We start from the raw sequence: 17952 nt of genomic DNA on the forward strand, positions 1-17952 counted from the left end.
CTGGAAACCAGCTGTGTTCGCAGAGCAATGTCAGATCTGAACCTGGCGGTATAAAGTGAAGCTATTAAACACGAGAGCATGGGTTTTACAAGCACTGCACCCGGACCATTATTCCATAACCCCCACATTTGTTGTTTTCTGAGAGGGGCTTTTTCTTTTTCCTGTGCATACACACACACACACACACACACACGCACGCACACACGCCAGGTTTCCACTGCTTGGGAAATAGCCCATATGTCTGAAGTTAACCACTTCAAGATATTGCCAAGAAAGGAGCTGGGATATATCACCTGAAAGTTGCAGAGCTGTAATAATATTTATGGAGCGCATTTCATTTCAAAGGTCCTCGAAGGTGCACAGCCTTGAAACGCTGTGGCTGGAAGGCAACTGTCCTGGGGGTGATGTCCTCCACCAGCCCCGGCGTGGCATGAGGGATGGGGAGGCAGGAGCAGGCTCAGCCAAGGCCAGGTTGGCCATCCTCCATACCTGGATGGATGTAACAAGGATCCTGAATGCTGGGGCAGAGAAGGCAAAAATGTCCGTTATTGATTAGTCTTGTTTGATCTATTTGCGGAGGGATTAGGGTCTGGTGTGGAGCGGGTGAGGAGGTGGAGATGGTCTCATGTCTGCTCACGGATGGCTCGGTGTTCGCTGTGTGCTGGTCTGTTTTGATGAAAAACCACAAATCCCCCAGTGGGAGCAGTGAGGACCAGAGCAGGCACTGGGACCAGCCATTGAGCTGTGCTGGTGGTGTCTGCATGGCTCTCCTCTCCCTCTCATTTCTGGCTTTCACCCCGAACCCAGCAGAGAAGAAGTGGGACCCTGTAGAAAGTTCATTCCCACTGCACTCCCCTCTGCCCAGCTGCAGATCCTGGATGGTTTTAAATGATGGGATTTAAACAATATCCATTACACAAGTGCTTGAAAATGGCAGCAGAGCAGACCCTTTCATCTCCTCTCTCTGAAGAGCTTCGATCACGCATTAGATAAACCTTTGCTGGGGGTAGGAACGGCAGCGGAGCAGCAGCATGGGCTGGAGGGCTGCTGGGGACCCTGCAGCCCCAACCGCTATGATTTTAGGGGGCCTGAACCCTTGAACAGGATTAAAGCCTGGACTCTCCTTTCTGTTGCTTCCACTTGGTCCTTGCAATGTTTCTCTTGCTGTGATTCGGGGAGGAGGGGACTTGCACAAGACTCCCCGCAGGTCCCTGTCCCATTGCATGGTGGCTTGCCCACATGTCCCGCTGGGAGCGGGTCACCCTGTGCCCCAGAGGCTTTGTGACGATGATGGATTTGCAAACGGAGGCTGCTGCTCCTCCTGCTCGCTCCTGGCTGCAGCGAGGCTGGTGGGCTGGTGCTTGCTCCCACGGGGCGGTCAGGATCCGGCCCTGCACAGCCGCAGCCATGGCACGGTGTAATGCTGCTCTTTTTTTCTGCTCTGTGGCAGAAGATGGCAAACCCCTCAACCCCCACCTGGGGCCGGTGGAGGAGCGCCTTGCCTTGTACGCCCTGCGGAAACAAGGGCTGGTGCCGGAGCACGTGGAGACGAGACCACTTTACAGCCCTCTCCAGCCAGAAATCGAGCAGGTGGGTGATGTGACATGTCCGGGACAAGACCACGAGCATCATCTCCTTTGGATCCCATGCTGACCCAGGTGGCTGGCTGTTCTGCTGATCGAGGATGCCAATTAAACTCAGACACCAGAGTAAAAAGAGTAGGCTTATTTTACTGTTAATAATTAAAGAATATAACTAACTAATACAGAAAATAAGCAGTAAGAAAAATACAGAATAGTACACTTACTTATTACTACATACAGTTAAACAAGGCAATGCACCTAAGCATTACTACATGATGGGGAGAATAGTAATTAAGAAAGATCCAACACCACTTGCATACATTACCAACATCCAGATCCACAGTCGCTGGGAGCTCTGGTCGCAGTGAGGATTTGGAGAACCTTTCCCTGCAAGTGGGAAATCCTATGCAATATGTCCACCCATAGGTGAGGCTTCCAAAGTCTCTGTGAGCGGGTCCAGCCTTATATACCCAAAAATCAGCAAGCCAGAATAGCTGGCACCTTTGATTTGAGCGGAAATATCTGGTTTCACCCTCCTGTTGGATTCCACCCAGAGCCTGGCCAGGGCTCGGGGGGAGAACCAAGGGAGTTTCTAACAAGGCCGAACACTTGGGTTCTCAGCCTTGAACAAGGCTGAACAAGGGCAGTTGGATACATTCTCGCAGCGTTTCATCCTCACTACTGATTCTATTCTGTCTAGGCTACATCTTTCACTAGTGAGCATGCATATTTTATTAATGATCAGATACTAATAACTAACGCTAATGGTACTACAGATTTTACTAATTAACAGATACTAATAATGGATAATGTTTAGTTGTAGGTTCATCTAAAGGTCAGCTTTGTTTCAGGACCTATTATTGAGGCCCTAGCACTACACTGGCTCGCTGCAGAGCTGTGCTGGGGATACCTGCCCTGGGAGATGGGCTTTTCCCAGGGAGGGGAGTCAGCCTGGGGGACCGAGCAGAGCACTGACTGTCAAACTCAGCAGCTGACTTGCCTGGGGAGATCAATTCCAGCCTCTTGTGTTCATTTTCATCAGCATTTGCTCATGATTTTTTATTTTTTATTATTTTGTGGGAAAGCCACTTCTGATCTGAAAGTCTTAATGCAGAATTCTTCTGTAATGGTAACGACACCGCAGGCTCCTCTGGCAACGCAGCAGATGATTGCTGCAGCATGAACCCACCCTTGGAGGTGCAAAGTGTTAGTACTGCTGCAGACTGGATGTTTTTAAGCCAAATGAAAACTAAACGGGCTTCCACCCAAAACCAATCAAAATCCAGGTATCTGTACTTAGCCTAACCCCTTTTCTTTGATTAACACATATGTGTGCTTTATGCATTTGGATCAAAAAATGCTGCTTCCTGAAGAACAAAATGATTAATTATCATCTCTCACACATGTTCCAGTTGCATTGCAAAGGCGGTTTCAGGAGACCGGCTCTGCAGCTGGTGTAAATGTGCACAGCTTCTGATCTGCACCACTTCAGCCCTTTCCCTTCCGTGGTTCATTTTTAACCAGCCCACCTCTCCAGCAGTGGGAGAGGAGAGTTGTCGGCAGAAGTAAATGCACTGACAATTGCTCTAACACCTTTTTGTGTTAATTCACCCAATCAAAATGATAATTAGAGGCAGGAGGTGGCTGCTATCGGTTGACAAGTGGGTCTGTGCTGTTCTTACAAGTGTCATGGTCTTGGACCAGCCGTGGAGATCGGAAAGGTTCTTCCTCTGTGACATAGGGTTGCGTATGGGCAGAGCAATCGGGGTCTGCCCTGCACTGGTGCTTCTAGCCAAGAGTATCCGTGGGGGTGATGCTGGGGCCAGGGGATTAACCGGTGTGACGCAGTACGTGTTGCATTCGGGGCAGTTCCCAAAAGCATGGCTCTGCCCTGCTCCAAAGCCACAGAACAGGCTGGCTCTGTCGGGCTGTTTGTAGTGAGCTAAAAGCCAGGTTGGGCTTTTAAAGTTTTCTGCTGAAATGGAAGATTTGCTTGCCAAAAAGCAAGCAAACCACAAAGCCCTCTGTGATGGGCTGATTGTCAAAGGATGGCTTTTTTTTTTTTTTTTCCTTTCAACCCTTGAGACTGCACAGTAAAATATTTTATTGGCACCCATTGGTGTTTTACAGGAAAAGAGACCACCTAAAAACACCCCCCCTGAGATTTCAGCTGCATTTCTGCTGCTCACTCCCTGGAAGGATTTTGTGAAAGTGGAATTAGATTCCCCTCTCCTCACTCCATCCTCCACTCCCATGGTCAGAAACCCATAAACCAGCTCTCCAGCTGGTGACAGCTAGTGACACCAAGGAAAACAAGAGAGCTGCCTGCTTCTCCAACACCTCCCATGGACCTAGTCTTTAGTCTGTCCCTATGTAAAGACAGCGTGGAGAGTAAAGCCAGAGTGCACCTTCAGCTTATCCAGACCAACCACTTATATACTGCAAGCCATTAACATATACCCAGCTATCACTAAAATAATTATAGTATATTACTTAATGACACTTTTCCATTAAGGAAATCTTAGTTTTCAACTAAGAAACATTGGAGCACTTGATATTTTCTCTCTCCACTACTAGGTCTTACTGAGGAGGTGAAGGTAACCCAGTTAGGCTCACCAGGCTTCATGTGTCTTTCTTTCCATTCAGGGAAAGCTACAGATGTGGGTGGACCTGTTCCCAAAATCTCTGGGTCAGCCTGGCCCTCCTTTCAACATCACGCCACGCAAAGCCAAGAGGTGACTTGTTTTTCATTTCTTACTCAGTGTCGTGCTGGTTCCAGCATCTTCTGTTTGTGAGGGGAGAGGAGAGGGCTTGGAGATGTCAGATGGGGAGGGATTCACCTGCCCAGCTGAGAAACGTCTGTGTGGGCTCGTCTTCTGAGAAAGATGACTCACACCTTAACTCTTTCAGCTAAACAGCTGTGTAGCACAATCAGCCTGACTAGGTGGGCCTGGACCAAGATTTCCACCCTCTCATGTCACTTGTGTTCCTGGGGCTGTCCAGGTTCTTCTTGCGCTGCATCATCTGGAACACCAAGGACGTCATCCTCGATGACCTCAGCATCACTGGGGAGAAGATGAGTGACATCTACGTCAAAGGGTAAGCCACCCCCCTTCTGTGTCCTCCGGGTACCGTAGCCCAAAGGCGCAAGAGCAGCAGTGAAGGAGTTAACATGGCCCTTGCATCAACATTGCTGTGGTAGACATGAACCCCACGGGGATGAAGGGGCCCTTCATGCTTCTGCAGCTACGGATCCAGCTCCTTGGCAGACACGTCTCTGCTGGGCTCATAACTGCTGCATGATGTCAAGTTTTTCTTTGCATCTCTTGGATGTTTACATGACAATATTTACATTTAGAGAGATAAGATGTGGGGAAGCAGCCCGGCCATTGGAGAGAGGGGCACGTAGTCTCCATTTCCACTGCCAGCTCCTTCCCAGCGCCTCTCCCAGGACAGCCGTGGGCTTGTTCCAAATACATAGGTTGGCTTGTTTGAATAGCTGCTTTTTTTTTGGAATTCCCATTTTTGACTTGAAGCACACAAAAATGTGGCAACCAGCAGTAACTCCTCTGGCACATTCCCTTCTCTGCCTGACTCCATTTATGTTTTATCTTGTGTAAAATGGTGCAATCCCAGCCAAGGGACTTACTTATTTTGTGCGTTCTTCGGATTTATGGACAGGAAGAGGTAGGATTTTGAAACAGACTGTAAATCCCTTTTTTACAATCCCAATTTTCCTCCTGTAAATCCAGAATGCGTGCTGCTTACCTGGTATTCACATCAAGTGCATTGTTATCAGCTCCAGCTAAGCTGCTCTGGGCACTCTGGGGCTCTGAAATAGTAGTGCTTGCAAGGTGTTACCGGGAAAGCGAGAGCATCCAGCGCTTGCTGATATCCCTCGCCTGGCTTTCAGCATCCCCAATGACCAAGCAAATCTCACAGTGCTGTAAATGAGTTAAAAATCTTGCTCAACTTCCTCATCTTCCCCCCCAAATGGCTGCATCACTAGCATCTCTGGATAAGGCCCAACCAATCCTACTGGGAGGGGACACAATGGTCCTTCTTGTGCTGAAGCATCTGCCCTACAGACAGGGGATCCGGTGGGCAAAGTGGCCTTCACCACTGTGACGTGGTGCCGCTTTGGTGGGGACTGATCCTTCCCTCCACTGCTGCCTCCTGAGCAGGGGCTGGAGCCTGCTTTAGGGTGAGCTCAGTGGATAAGGAGCTTTTACCTGTGGCTTTCCTTCGGAAGATCTCACAGCAGTTCTCCGAGGAGGCTGTTGCCAGTTTATTCTCCATTTTACCCATTAGCCAAGGCCAGGGCTGGAATCTCAGTCTCTTGGACATTATCTTCTACATAATATGTAGGTTATTGTTGAGTCAATTAGGCAGGTAAATGAAATAGGAGCTTTTCTATTATGCCTGAGGCAGTTGCCATTTATTTTATTTAATTTAATCAGTTATTTATTGATAGTCTTACAATAGCATGAAGAGGTCTCAACCCAGTTTAGGTTGTGCAAGGCTGAGTGCAGACAGCCCTTCCCTTCCTGAAGACTTGTGCTGTAGGCAGGCAAAAGAGTGACAGTGTAGGGAAATCATATTCTTTAGGAACTGAAGATTTTTTTCTGAGCTAACAGGCCTCTCTATCACTGTCATAGATGAAGGATTATTTTTGTATTGTTTTCATAATGAAATTTCCAATAAAAAATTTTACTTCACCAAGAGGATGGACCAACACTGAACAAGGTCACATGGGAGGTGGGAGGTTTTCATTCATTATCTTGCAAGTTTTTCAAGATATTTCAAAGTAAAAGCAGTACTGCTTTGAGCCAATTGGACTAGAAGTTTCCAGAGTCCCCATCCAACCAACCACCACTACTAAGGTTTATGTGCTATTATGTGACATCTTTAAAACCCATCTTCACCCCTTTTGGGTTCCTAAATAAAAGGGTGGCCTGGGTCCTCCTTTGCTCATGCTGAGCAAAGAGGGAGGCGTGCAAGGTTTGAGAACAAAGTCGCCTCTTGGATTTAAGAACCCAGCTTGGCCTTTGGGTATTGCAGTTACCTTAAGATGCATGAATTGGAAAAATACTGAATGAATTAATGGGCTAAAAATCCACTCAGTCCTGTTAAGTACAAACCCATTATCTATAGCTCAGGAAATATCTTACCTGAAAATTATTGGAGTCTGGGGAGGTGTGTTGGGAAGGTATCAGGATGTGTTTGCCCCGATTCCATACTCTTGCCTGGACGTCTGCTGTCCCTGGTCAGGGGCAGGATACCAGGCAGGATGGGCCTTTGGTTGGTCACCACGGCCATTCCTACGTTATGTTTTTAATTCTGAGGCACTGTGACATGAATGCTTTTGATTTCTGGCATCTCCTTCCTGCAGTGGGGAGGGTGCAGCAAATTCTGCAAGAAAAAACCCCCTGTGCCAACGAGGCATCCAAATCAAACTATTTATTTGTCCTTTTGTTTGCCTGCAAGGAGAGGGCGCTCACACTGCATCTTCCAAGGGTCCCTGCCAAGTTTTGAACAATGTGGATAAATACACAGGCTTGCCATTTGCATCCTATCAGATCAAATCAAGTAATCCAACCACAATTTAAGTATTAGTGTAACCTCATCACACAATTCCCACTGCCACCAAGCCCTCGCTGTCCGTGTAGCACATGTGCATGTGATGTGTACCGTAGGATGAACTTGAGTAGACCTCCCTTCCCTGTCTCCCACAGCACATTTGGGGTGGGTCGTGTGCTCCTCTCAAGCACTGGAGAAGAGGGAATCGTTTGTATAGATGGGCAAAACCCCCTTATTTTCAATTTAAGAGGAAAACAGTCAAACGAGATAATTGTTTTCATTAGAGATTCTCTCTGAATCTTCTGGCTTTTGTCCAGAAGGGCTCTAAATACACAAATGGATGTGTTTTATTGTTTTGTTTTGTTTCGTTGATTGCTGAAGACTGAAAAATCTTGGACAGGGAAAGAGGGCAGAATGAAAATCTGACAGTTGCAAAACTCACAGCTGGAAAAAAGTAGTTGTTATGGAAAGTTTTCAGTTTGCCCCTGGACTGGTTGTGGAGTGACCGCAGCAAGCAATTTTAGACCAAGAGGGGAACTGTGCTGCAAGGAGCTGTCTCTAAGGGGAGCAGCTGGGGACCACCCTGGCTCCATCAGGGTCTGGCCATTCTGGGATTTTCCTGGGAAAGAACTTCTTTGCCATGTAGGACTTTAAAATAATAATCTTTGAGAAATTGACAGAGAATAGAGGGGAAAAAAATGGCCTTTTGGTCCTTTAGCATGGCGGCCTCCTGAAGAGGACTGGCTTTAGGGGCTAACTACAAGGTCAGGTTTTTTTGGGGTGGCTGCAAAGGGGAAAGGAGCTCTCACCAAGGCAAGTTAGGAGCTGCTGTGTGCTTATGGATGAGTAAGTGACAACTTCGAGCCAGAACTTAAGGTGGTGTTGAGTCTTTAAAACATCCATAAAACTCAGGGGAGGGAGGAGAAGAGATTGCAGAGCTGCTCAGGCTGCTACTGCCAGCACTCCTTCATCTCCCAGCGCTGCAGGGAGTATTGCATTCCCTCTCAAGTCTCCTACAGGCTCCAAGTTACCCCTACAGGTAGCAGCCCAAGGCATCTACAAGGGTGAGAGACATTTTATTACCTGCTCATGGCCTCTGTGACATTGAGTGAACTTCAAAACCCTTGGTGTGTTTCTAGTTTTTCATGCGAAGCATTTGCATTTTGCAGCTGGCTGGTTGGCCACGAGGAGAACAAGCAAAAGACAGATGTGCACTACAGGTCTATGGGAGGAGAGGGCAACTTCAACTGGAGATTCATCTTCCCCTTTGACTATCTCCCTGCTGAGCAAATGTGTTACATCGCAAAAAAGGTGAGTGTCCCTGGACAGACGTTTCTACCTCCTCATCGTAACTTTGCGGTAAAATGTGCTGCATGATCTAAGATCTGCACAACTGCAGCACGAATGGAGCTGTGGAAGGCTCAGCCTTACCTTTGTGTTATTTGAAACACAACGTTGTGGGCAGGTGAGGAAATCTGTTTAAAAAAATCCACATCCTGAATACAACATCTGTGGGGTCAGGATTAGAGGTGGCTTTGTATAAAGAGTCTGGAGAGACTGACCCTCCCTGGAAAGACTCCTCTGGACTGGAGGCAGCTGAGTATTGGTGCAATGGTGTCAAAGGACTCTATGCCTACTCCACGACAGGGTTACTCCAAAGATGGAGATGGCATTTCCATGGGGATGGTTAGGTACGCACCTCTGGTTTCCAGCATAGCACAATGGGCTGTACAGAAAGTGCACAGAAGGGCTAAAGAGGGGTGAAAGGAAGGAGCTGCCTCCAAGTGCCTGAAGGTGTAAGCAGGAGAGACATGTAGGGGAACATGGGTTGGGATGTACCATTGATGCAGAGATGGGAAGAAAAGCTTTGGTTGGGGATTCAGGGGGAAGATGCCTTTGGTGTAACCTCCTACAACTGCCTGAAAGGAGGGTGCAGAGAGGGGGGATGAGTCTCTTGAGCCAAGGAACTAGCGCCAGGCCAAGAGGGAATGGCCTCAAGCTGCGCCAGGGCAGGGTCAGACTGGCTCTTAGGAAGGATTTCTTTGCAGAAGGGGTTGTTGGGCGTTGGAATGGGCTGCCCAGGGCAGGGGGGGAGTCCCCATCCCTGGAGGGGTTGAAGAGTCGGGTTGACCCAGCGCTGAGGGATCTGGTGGAGTTGGGAACGGTCAGGGTGAGGTTCATGGTTGGGCTGGAGGAGCTTCAAGGGCTTTTCCAACCTCCATGATTCTGGGATTCTGTAGTAAGAGAGCTGTGCACTTGGTTGGGGAGTGAAAAGTGGATGTGATTTTGGCCTCCTCATTCCTACATCTCTGGTTGGCTGTTGCTTCTGGTGTTCCCGAGATAAGTTGGTGATGTGATGATCAGATGTGGAGTGGGAGTTGTACAGAGGGAAGGAAACAGGGGTGGACCTGGGGTGCATACATGGGAAAACTGGTGAAAATGGGACTGGCTCTCATGGAATGCTTTAGGGGAGGGACATCTTTTCACTTAAATATCCTGCTCATCACCTGGAGATTAAGAGGAGTACTGTCGGGTCTGAGTGGGCAGCAGGGACAACCCTGCTTTTGAGACTTGCTCCTGTCCTGTGACACCTCCTTGAAAGCCCAAACCCCTTCAGCCACCCAACCCCGAGTCTTCATCCCTGCTCCCTGCCTTGCTGCTGTACACTCAACCTCGGTGTCCGTTTGAATTCAAAGACACCTCGTTGCAGTGGGACCATCTGCATCCACAAATCTCAACTGGGACCCCCCATCCCAGCTTGTTTTGTGGGGCCAGCAAGGTCCCAGCACGGCCTGGGTTGGAACTGGCGCTTCGGCGGGGAAGATGTTGAGCGAATTCCCCATCCCTCGAGCCAGACGATCCCCGCGAGGAGGCCTAGCTTCAAAATGAATCGCTGGATAGTTAAACTGATTGACAGAATCATAGCTGTACCCATTTCACGCTTCATGTTAAACAAATCAAAAGTACAGTGTGTACTACATTCAATTATCCCCCTTTGAAAAAGCAAAGACCCCCCTATAAACCGTTTAAGAAAATACATCCCACTGTGCTGATATTGATTCTCCTCCGACCACATGTCTGCCAACACTGTATCAGAAAATAAACAGCTTGTAAAACCTCTCTGTAAAGGAAAAAATAATGAATGAAAAGCCATGCTTTGTATTTGTGGGACACATTCCGCTCTGGCAATTTTTGATCTCACCATGTGCTGTTTGAACTCCAGGTTCATTACTGCTGCTGTAAAAGCCCATGCACCGAACTTTAAACGCAGGCGATGGAAAGTGGAATTTAAATCAAAACGGTCAGATGGCAAATTCTGAGCTGCTAAAAGCCACCTGCGCCCAGCCTTGCTGGTGTTGGCCCTCGGAGAGAGCACTGCGGGGAGGAAAGCAGCTTTCAATTTGCTTTCCTTTGTTCGCTCCACTCGCCTCCTTGCAGGCTGGAGCTCCCTTTGGCTTTGCAGATGGGCTGCAGGAACGGGTCACCCCAACCCGGATTGCAAATAATCTCCCGAAAGAGCAAGAATTCCCCTGGGCAGGAGGGTCTCCATGATGTTTAGTTGTGGTGTGCAGATCTGGGGGGAGCTGGGAGGCTGCAAACATGGGGAAAAACCAGGTGCCACGTGGTGGAACCCGATCCCGAAGCTCTGGGATGCCCAGCGCTAGCCAGGATTGTTTAATCCTTGCCACAGCACTGAAAGTTTTGGGAACTTTATCTCCAAAGCTTCAAAGTGCTGAGATTGCTTGGGGTTTTGAGGCTTCAATCTTCCCACGGGGCACTCAAGGGAAAGCAGGAGCCTGTAAATCCTGTGAACATCTATTCAACTTACAGATTGAAAGTGTAGGCTCTTATTCCTGCTTTTCTAAACATTTTAACCATTTCAGAATGTTTTTCCATCCATATCTTCTCTTGCTGCAGTAGTGTTACAAAGATTTTTCTTCTCCCTCTGAGAAAGGAATTTACCCCATTCTGAATTTCAAACAAATCCCCATGAAAGAGGAAGTCTGTCTGTGGGACAGCTCTTCTGAAAATATGGAAATGCATGTTTCTTTAACATCCTCCCTCAGCATTTATTCAGAATTTCCTTCTTCTCTTCTCGCTTCTTTCTGTGCCACCTTTCTCTAGCAGCCATGGACAAGTCAAGCCACGTCGTTTGCACGGCCACAGCACACTTGCAGCTTGCCAAGCCCTGCAAGAAGGCTGCTTTTTAGTTTGCAAATCATGGAGCCGTTTTGGTGCAGGGGTCAATACACATTGCATGTTGGAGCGCCGTTATTTTGCAGGGGGAGCTGGGGCAGAAAGGCAGATTCATTGAGCCTGACACGTTTGCATGAAATTGCATATTGACTTCGGTAGGGGAGGAGCAGGCAGGTCCAGGTCCCAGATGAGTACAGTGCTCTGCTGCCAACCAGCAGAGAGAAGAGCAGATGTCTGCAGGGTTTAAACTTTAGATCTCCAGGTCTAAGCCTGGCAGGTCTCGACTCTTGCAGACAATGTTATCAGATGGTCATGGTAGAACCAGAGTCTGTCGAGAGCCATGCTGAGATAGGCTGGCTGTGGATCACGTTTCACTGGGCACCCAGTCAGAGAGGCACTCAGCTCCCATGTCTCGCAGGCGCTGTGGAGGTGGAAAATGCATGAAATTGATTTTGAAATGTTCAGCTTCAAGTGCCAGCTACAGCGGTAGCTGAATATAGCTGCCAAATCTGAATTCTAGATGTGTCCTCTAGGGCAGAAAAAGCTTGACACTGAATGTCTGAGCAAATTTCATCTGCAGAAATGAACATTCAGGGTAGAATTTCAAGAGCATCTCCAATATACAAGTTAAAAACTATTGGTGCTTGAGTGGACCTGGAAATAAACCACTAGACTGGAGCTTCCAAGGCCTGGCTGGGTTGCTCATATACCATCTGAAAAGCGTTGCATAAAAGAAATTCCAGGAGATGAACATAATGAGTATGGGAGCATTGTTGGCGATTTCAAACCCATGTCATGCCATGTCATTGGCAGAAATCAGACCCAGGAACGTAGCTGTTGTCTTCGTACTTGTTCTGCTACTAGACTTCGGTGTTAGGTGTCAATAAGAAAGTGAAGTATGGATGCCAGAACACAAAATATTTCATTTTGCAAAGACAAAGAGAGCCTTTGGAAAAGGACCCGTCCCACTACTATAGAAGGAACTTGAAGCAACTGTCTGGTTTATTCAGCGGGAAGGTTGGGGCAGCTGTGGTGAGGCTCTTTGTCAAGGAGCTCTGACATTCATTTCGTTTCTTCCACTTTGTGCTCTCAACTACAGGGTCCCATCCAAGTTTTAAGCAGATTATTTGAAACCTACCTGGGCACAAACCCACACTGACTGTGAGTTGGAGGTCTTTGGACATCTGGCTAGAAGGAGGTGGTCCTATAGGATAACCCCAGGAATAACCCTCTGGCTGTGAGGTATCAGTGATGCTTGCACAGATCTCTTTGAATAATTGAGACCCTGTTTCTGCAAGGTGCAGCTGAAGTCTCCAATTTTGCTGGTTCTGGCATTGAATAGAACAACAAACCTGACATTCTGAAGGGGTTTTTCTATAACTGATCAGCTGGTGACATCCCAGAAATCGTACTAGAGTTAGGTCTTCAGGAGTGATATGAGAAAGAGGGAGGTTTGGGGTCTTAAACCTGCCTAGAGAGAAAAGTACAAAGACATTTGAGGGAAAAGCAGGGAAGAAGGGCTGTAACTCACAGCTTGTTTTGTTCTATTGCTGAATGGAGCCGAGAATAAATTCCTCCCTCCCTGGCGCTGAGGCTTTCCCAGCTCCATCTGGTTTCATCGATTTTGGTTACTTTGCAAATTCATTCTAGTGTTCTGACATCTTCCTGGTACTGACAGCTCTGACCTGCAACGGGCCAGACCCTCACCTGGGGCAGATCAGCCCGTGCATTCCTCTGCGCCCAGCAGATCCGCACCAGCTGGGAACGAGGAGCTGCTGCCAGCGGTGGGGCACGCGGGGACGTCCCCGTTGTAATTGATTTTGCACGGGGGAGGCTCACACCGTGCAGTGACGGCTCGTAGTGCGATGCTCTCAATCAGCTGAGAGCTTGTGGGCAGCCTGGGCTCGGTGTAGTTGTCAGACAGAGTGAGAGTTTACCCTGGAGGTAAGTGTGCGGCCTCTCTGTTGTTTAATTTTTATAAAAAAAATAGCGAGGCATGTGAGGTTTCTGCAACTGGGTCCCTGTTTCATCCCCGTGTTCTGTTATGTTCACTGCTGAATCTCCTCAGTGTTCCAAGAAATCTCTGTGCTCTGGCTGGTTTTGGTTTGAAATTTTGAGTTTCGAGCACTGATTTTTGTTAAAAAGAGTTAATAATTTATCAGAATGAAAATGTAATTCCTTTTCGGTGTCAGAAAGCCAAAAAAAAGGCTATTGCCTTTTAGTTTTGGATTTTTTCCTCTCCTGTTTCCTGTCCTTTATCGTGTCCTTCCCTGTTTTTCTTGGTGACATCAGAAAGTAAAGCAAAACACAAAATGTTCCTTTTCCTTCCACATTTAGCCAAAATGCAACATTTTGAATGGTCTCCAAGTACATTTTTTTTTTTTTTCCCAGAGGAAGGTTTGACAAGGCAGTCATATATTACGTATTTTAATGGGTCTGCAACAAGTAGATCCAATGACACAACAGTCCTCTGTAGTAGGGCAGGGGCAGCCGTCATGGCCTGGGATGCGCTGGCAGCCTCTCTGATATTCAGACAGGAGTTACTGTTGTGAATTTTGCTTTCTGGATGCATGGAGAGGGATGAGCAAAGCACGGCTGTGTCGAGAACTGAAGGTTCAATGCTGTTCACAAACTGGCCTGAACTGGAGCACCCTAAATGGCAGTGGGATGGCCCCATGTCCCTGCAAAAGCCTGATAAACTCTGCCAGAAGGGAAGCATGGGAGGCTGAGAAAAAAGCATTGCAGGGAGTGATTCCAGGGACTGAAATAAGAGTATGTGCCCCAAAGCAAATATTATGACTATGTCACACTTATGGCATGGTGATGCCTGGAGTCCTTCTCCAGGTATTGGCAAGGCTGTGCCCAATGTGCAGCAGATGCTCTACACTCGGGATTTTGCTCAGCTGCCATCCTGATCAGGGGAAGATGCAAAAAACCAAGTGCCATGGGAACTGCAATGCCACGGTCAGAGCTGGCAAGAGCAGGGAGATCAAAGAGGCAAGTTAGTCCAGTAAAGGTGCAATAACAAGTGCTCTCAGCCACCTGCTTGCTACGAAGACGTGAAATATCCCAACGGGATGAGGTTCAGAGAAGCAGTTTCTCAACACCTTGAAGGATGGTCCTGCAGGACAGACTGCAGGAGAGGAGGCTTTTCTGGGCTGACATCCAAGGGGGTCTCCTGCATGTCTGGGGCTACCCAGTTGCTGCAGGATGAGGGACCGGGTACTCCCCCACATGCTCACGCTGCAACAGGCCAGGCTTGCTTGGGCACCAACACGCTGGGGCTTCACTGCCTCCTCGAAAAAGCGGGGTTGCTCCTTACTTTGTATTCTGTAGCACATAAGCAACCCAGAAGAAATGCGGCCCTGTCAACACTTTTCTAGTGATATGAGCTTATTTTTTTTTCCTGCGTCCCCTGCTGCATTATTCACGACCGTAAAATATTCACCAGCCTCCCCTCTCTCCCCTACACTGCAAAACAAACCCCCAAACAATAATTCAAGCCCCCTTCCTTTCCATGTCTTGCAAAAGGCTAGGAAATAAATTTCTTGCCGTGGGTTGTTTTTATAGTGAACTTTCGTAGCTAGATTTAATCATGGAGGCAAATTTCACACTGCCTTGAAATGGACCCATAAACTTAGCTCAGCATCAAATTCCTCCTTCCCCAGCTTGCCCTTCCAGCTCTGCTCTGCCGTGTCCCCAGCTTCACGGGGCTCCAAGGAGGAAAGCTTCGCCACCAGCCAAACCACATTTACACTGTTTTTCCACAAGAAAGGCCAAAGCTGTACAGATCGTGCTAGCGTTGTACAAGCTCTGCATTGCCACCAGGAAAGGGTCAAATCCTGCCTGAGTCATCTTTCATCAGGCAGGGAGTCCCCGGCAAGCCAGGGTGTTGCTCTCAGGGGCAGAAGTGGTGCTGGGGAGGTGGGGGGATGCAGTGAACACCCACTGGACCAGGGTATGGGTTTTGTTGGCTTTGAGTGCGGGCAAGTCCTTGGGCATCACAGTGGGAAGGTGGAAACCCAAAGTCCTGCGTGTTTGCCAGCAATTGCACGGTCAGTCCCAGGGGACTCTTCTCCAGTTGTGTTTTATTGCGTGGGAGATGGCCATAAGGCACTGCAGCACCTGCTGGCTCTGACCTGGGTCCAGGGTGCTCTCCTCCTGTCCTGGGAGAAGAGGAAAGGAGCCCACCAAGGGCAGGGGGGGGATTGCTGCAGCAGCTCAGAGACTGGGGCAGTAATTTGGGTCTCAAAACAGCCTGCTCCTTTTCCTGGTTCGTCCTCTTTCTCCATCAGGGCACTCATGGGGTTGGGTCTTCCAGCAGGCAGGACCTTTGCCAGAGAGCAGAGCTGCCACCACCTCACCTCCCTTTCAGAGGGGCGGCTCAAGTGACAAATTTTGCCTGTGTTCAACTTCAGCTGGATGGGGCGGTGTAAAGAGAAGGTCCAACATATGCTTGGAGAGGTACTTCAACCCACAAAGCAGCGTAGCGATGCTCTGGGAGCATGGACACGTCTGATGAATGCAGATGTGGTGAAATCAGCCTCTGAGCCAGGGACCGGAGAGGAAGAGGCACCTGTAGGACAAGTTTCATCCTCTCCCAAGCTGAGCATAGATGGGGGTGCCTGGATTGCCCCGGCAAGGGACAATAAGAAGGAGCCCGTGGTGTCTTGCTGTGGCTCTTCCTCCATCTCACAGGTCCCAGATGCACCTTTCCAACCCATGGTGAGGTCATCTGGCTGCCTTCTTTAGCCATGGGTATGTGGTTCCTGGGGGCTTTCTCCTCTGGATGACTAACAACCCTTCTGCAGTGCAGGACCTGGCCAATATATGGGAAAGGGAAGAATCACCATAAGCTCTTTCCCTTTTTAGCAGTTTTAATTTAAAATGACTTATTAGCTGGGAAAACACCCCCCCCTCCGCCTTGAATAAACATACATTTTAATACATTGCAATGAGCAGAGGGGGAGAGATGGAAGTTTCCATTGACTTTATTTTATTTTTCTAGATTATAAAATATTTAAAATGCATAAATAAAATGCTCCATTGCAAAAATGCTGGCGTGTTTTTCCAAAGCAAGGCGGGGAATGGAGCTAAATTGAAATATAACCGTCCAGGGTGATCTCTTAAAGTGAAACCAGTTTCGATGGGATTTAAGTGCCCACAGTCTCCCTGCTTGAATATTTATGTTCTTATGGAGTGTGACACATTCTTTTTTCCCCCCTTTTTTTAATATTGCACGATATAATGAATCAGAGTCTTGTAGCCACCGCAGTGAATTTATGGTGCTACATATGTGTCATGAATAATGCTGAAGTTTCCTGGTTTTAATTAAATCTGTTCCGTTTATGATACTGCCATGTTGCAAGAGTGTGGCAGGAGGCATTGCCCACAGGACACACCTCTGAGCCTGTGCTGTCAGTAGACACCGGCCGTGACTCTGCCTCCTCTTTGCAAGCCCTGGCTGGAGCCAGAAATAACAAGACCTCGGCTTTTTGTGCTTCTCTGTCTCACTCCTTCTGTTCTAACACTTCTCAGTCCTAACTCTCAGGCATCTTGTGGCATCCCAAAAGTGGTATTAGATCCCTGTAGGGAAATATTACTGGTTGCAACCACATAAATAGCAAATTTTGTGGCATGGGCACATATCCACCATATATTGTAATGATGTGACCGCAAGCTCATTGTCACAGTAATGGGATTCCAACCCTCCTGGTTGGAGAAGTCTCATTTAAATGTTCCCCCTGACTGGCTTTTTGGGGAGTGTTGGTCTGACTATCCAGAAGACAGACCATCTGCCTTGCTGTTGACCTATTCACTGTAGTAACCAGACCACTGCAGTTGCAAACTTCTCAAGGGTGAGTGTTTTGGAAACCATCTCCTCCCCAGAAAGCAGAAATTGCTGCCTCCTCCTGTTGCTGATCCCGTGCTCATCCCACACGGATGCTGTCTCCCAGGCAGTGGCTATTCCTTACTGCTGTGGCTGGGTTGCAGGACCGATGGATGACCAAGGGTTGCACAAGGGCTTGGTAAATGATGACAATCACAGGGGATGCTCACGGTGTGATTTTCATTCCTGGTGCTTTGCAAATAGGCTTCTGAGACTGCTGCAAAACCTTTCCACAGGTTGTCACAGCAGCTCCAGTGGCAGGGAATAGACAAAAAATTGCCCATTTAATAGAGATGAGACAGACATATAGGCAGTGAGAGATCTCGCATTGTAAGGATTGAAATCAGGTGCCACAGTGCCACCACTTGATTGGTTGTACCGGGAGCCAGGCTCTGGACATCACGACTCACTGGTGCTCTGAATCTCTCCTTTCTTAAACTTAGACGTAGTAATAAATATGGCAAACATGTATGCAGCTTGGCAGCAGCCCAGTGTAGTATTAGCAGCAGATTGACTGGGGTACCATGTCCAACTCTAACATTCACCTGTCCTGGGAATGAAAACCTGGGAGATGTGCAGAAAAGATGAACAAAGTCATCTGAGAACTGAGGAACCCACCACACAGTGAGCTGCTATGAAAGTACCAGCCTCTTTCTGTACATATTCATGTTTAGTAAGTAAACTCAGGAGCCACAGGCTGCC

The 17952-nt window shown here is 48.2% G+C and overlaps 1 protein-coding gene across 9 annotated transcripts in view; it reads left to right on the forward strand.

Annotated features, from left to right (window-relative positions):
* Positions 1-17952, forward strand: part of DYSF (dysferlin) — a 104272-nt gene that overhangs the window by 73353 nt on the left and 12967 nt on the right. For all 9 annotated transcript variants that reach the window (XM_074865379.1, XM_074865385.1, XM_074865380.1 and 6 more), the window contains 4 exons: positions 1451-1590; positions 4230-4318; positions 4587-4682; positions 8333-8474. In XM_074865379.1, the coding sequence (XP_074721480.1) occupies positions 1451-1590; positions 4230-4318; positions 4587-4682; positions 8333-8474 (467 nt within the window). The remainder of the gene's footprint in view (positions 1-1450; positions 1591-4229; positions 4319-4586; positions 4683-8332; positions 8475-17952) is intronic.

Source organism: Strix uralensis, chromosome 4, assembly GCF_047716275.1.
Source record: "Strix uralensis isolate ZFMK-TIS-50842 chromosome 4, bStrUra1, whole genome shotgun sequence".
In the NCBI taxonomy this organism is placed as follows: Eukaryota; Metazoa; Chordata; class Aves; order Strigiformes; family Strigidae; genus Strix; species Strix uralensis.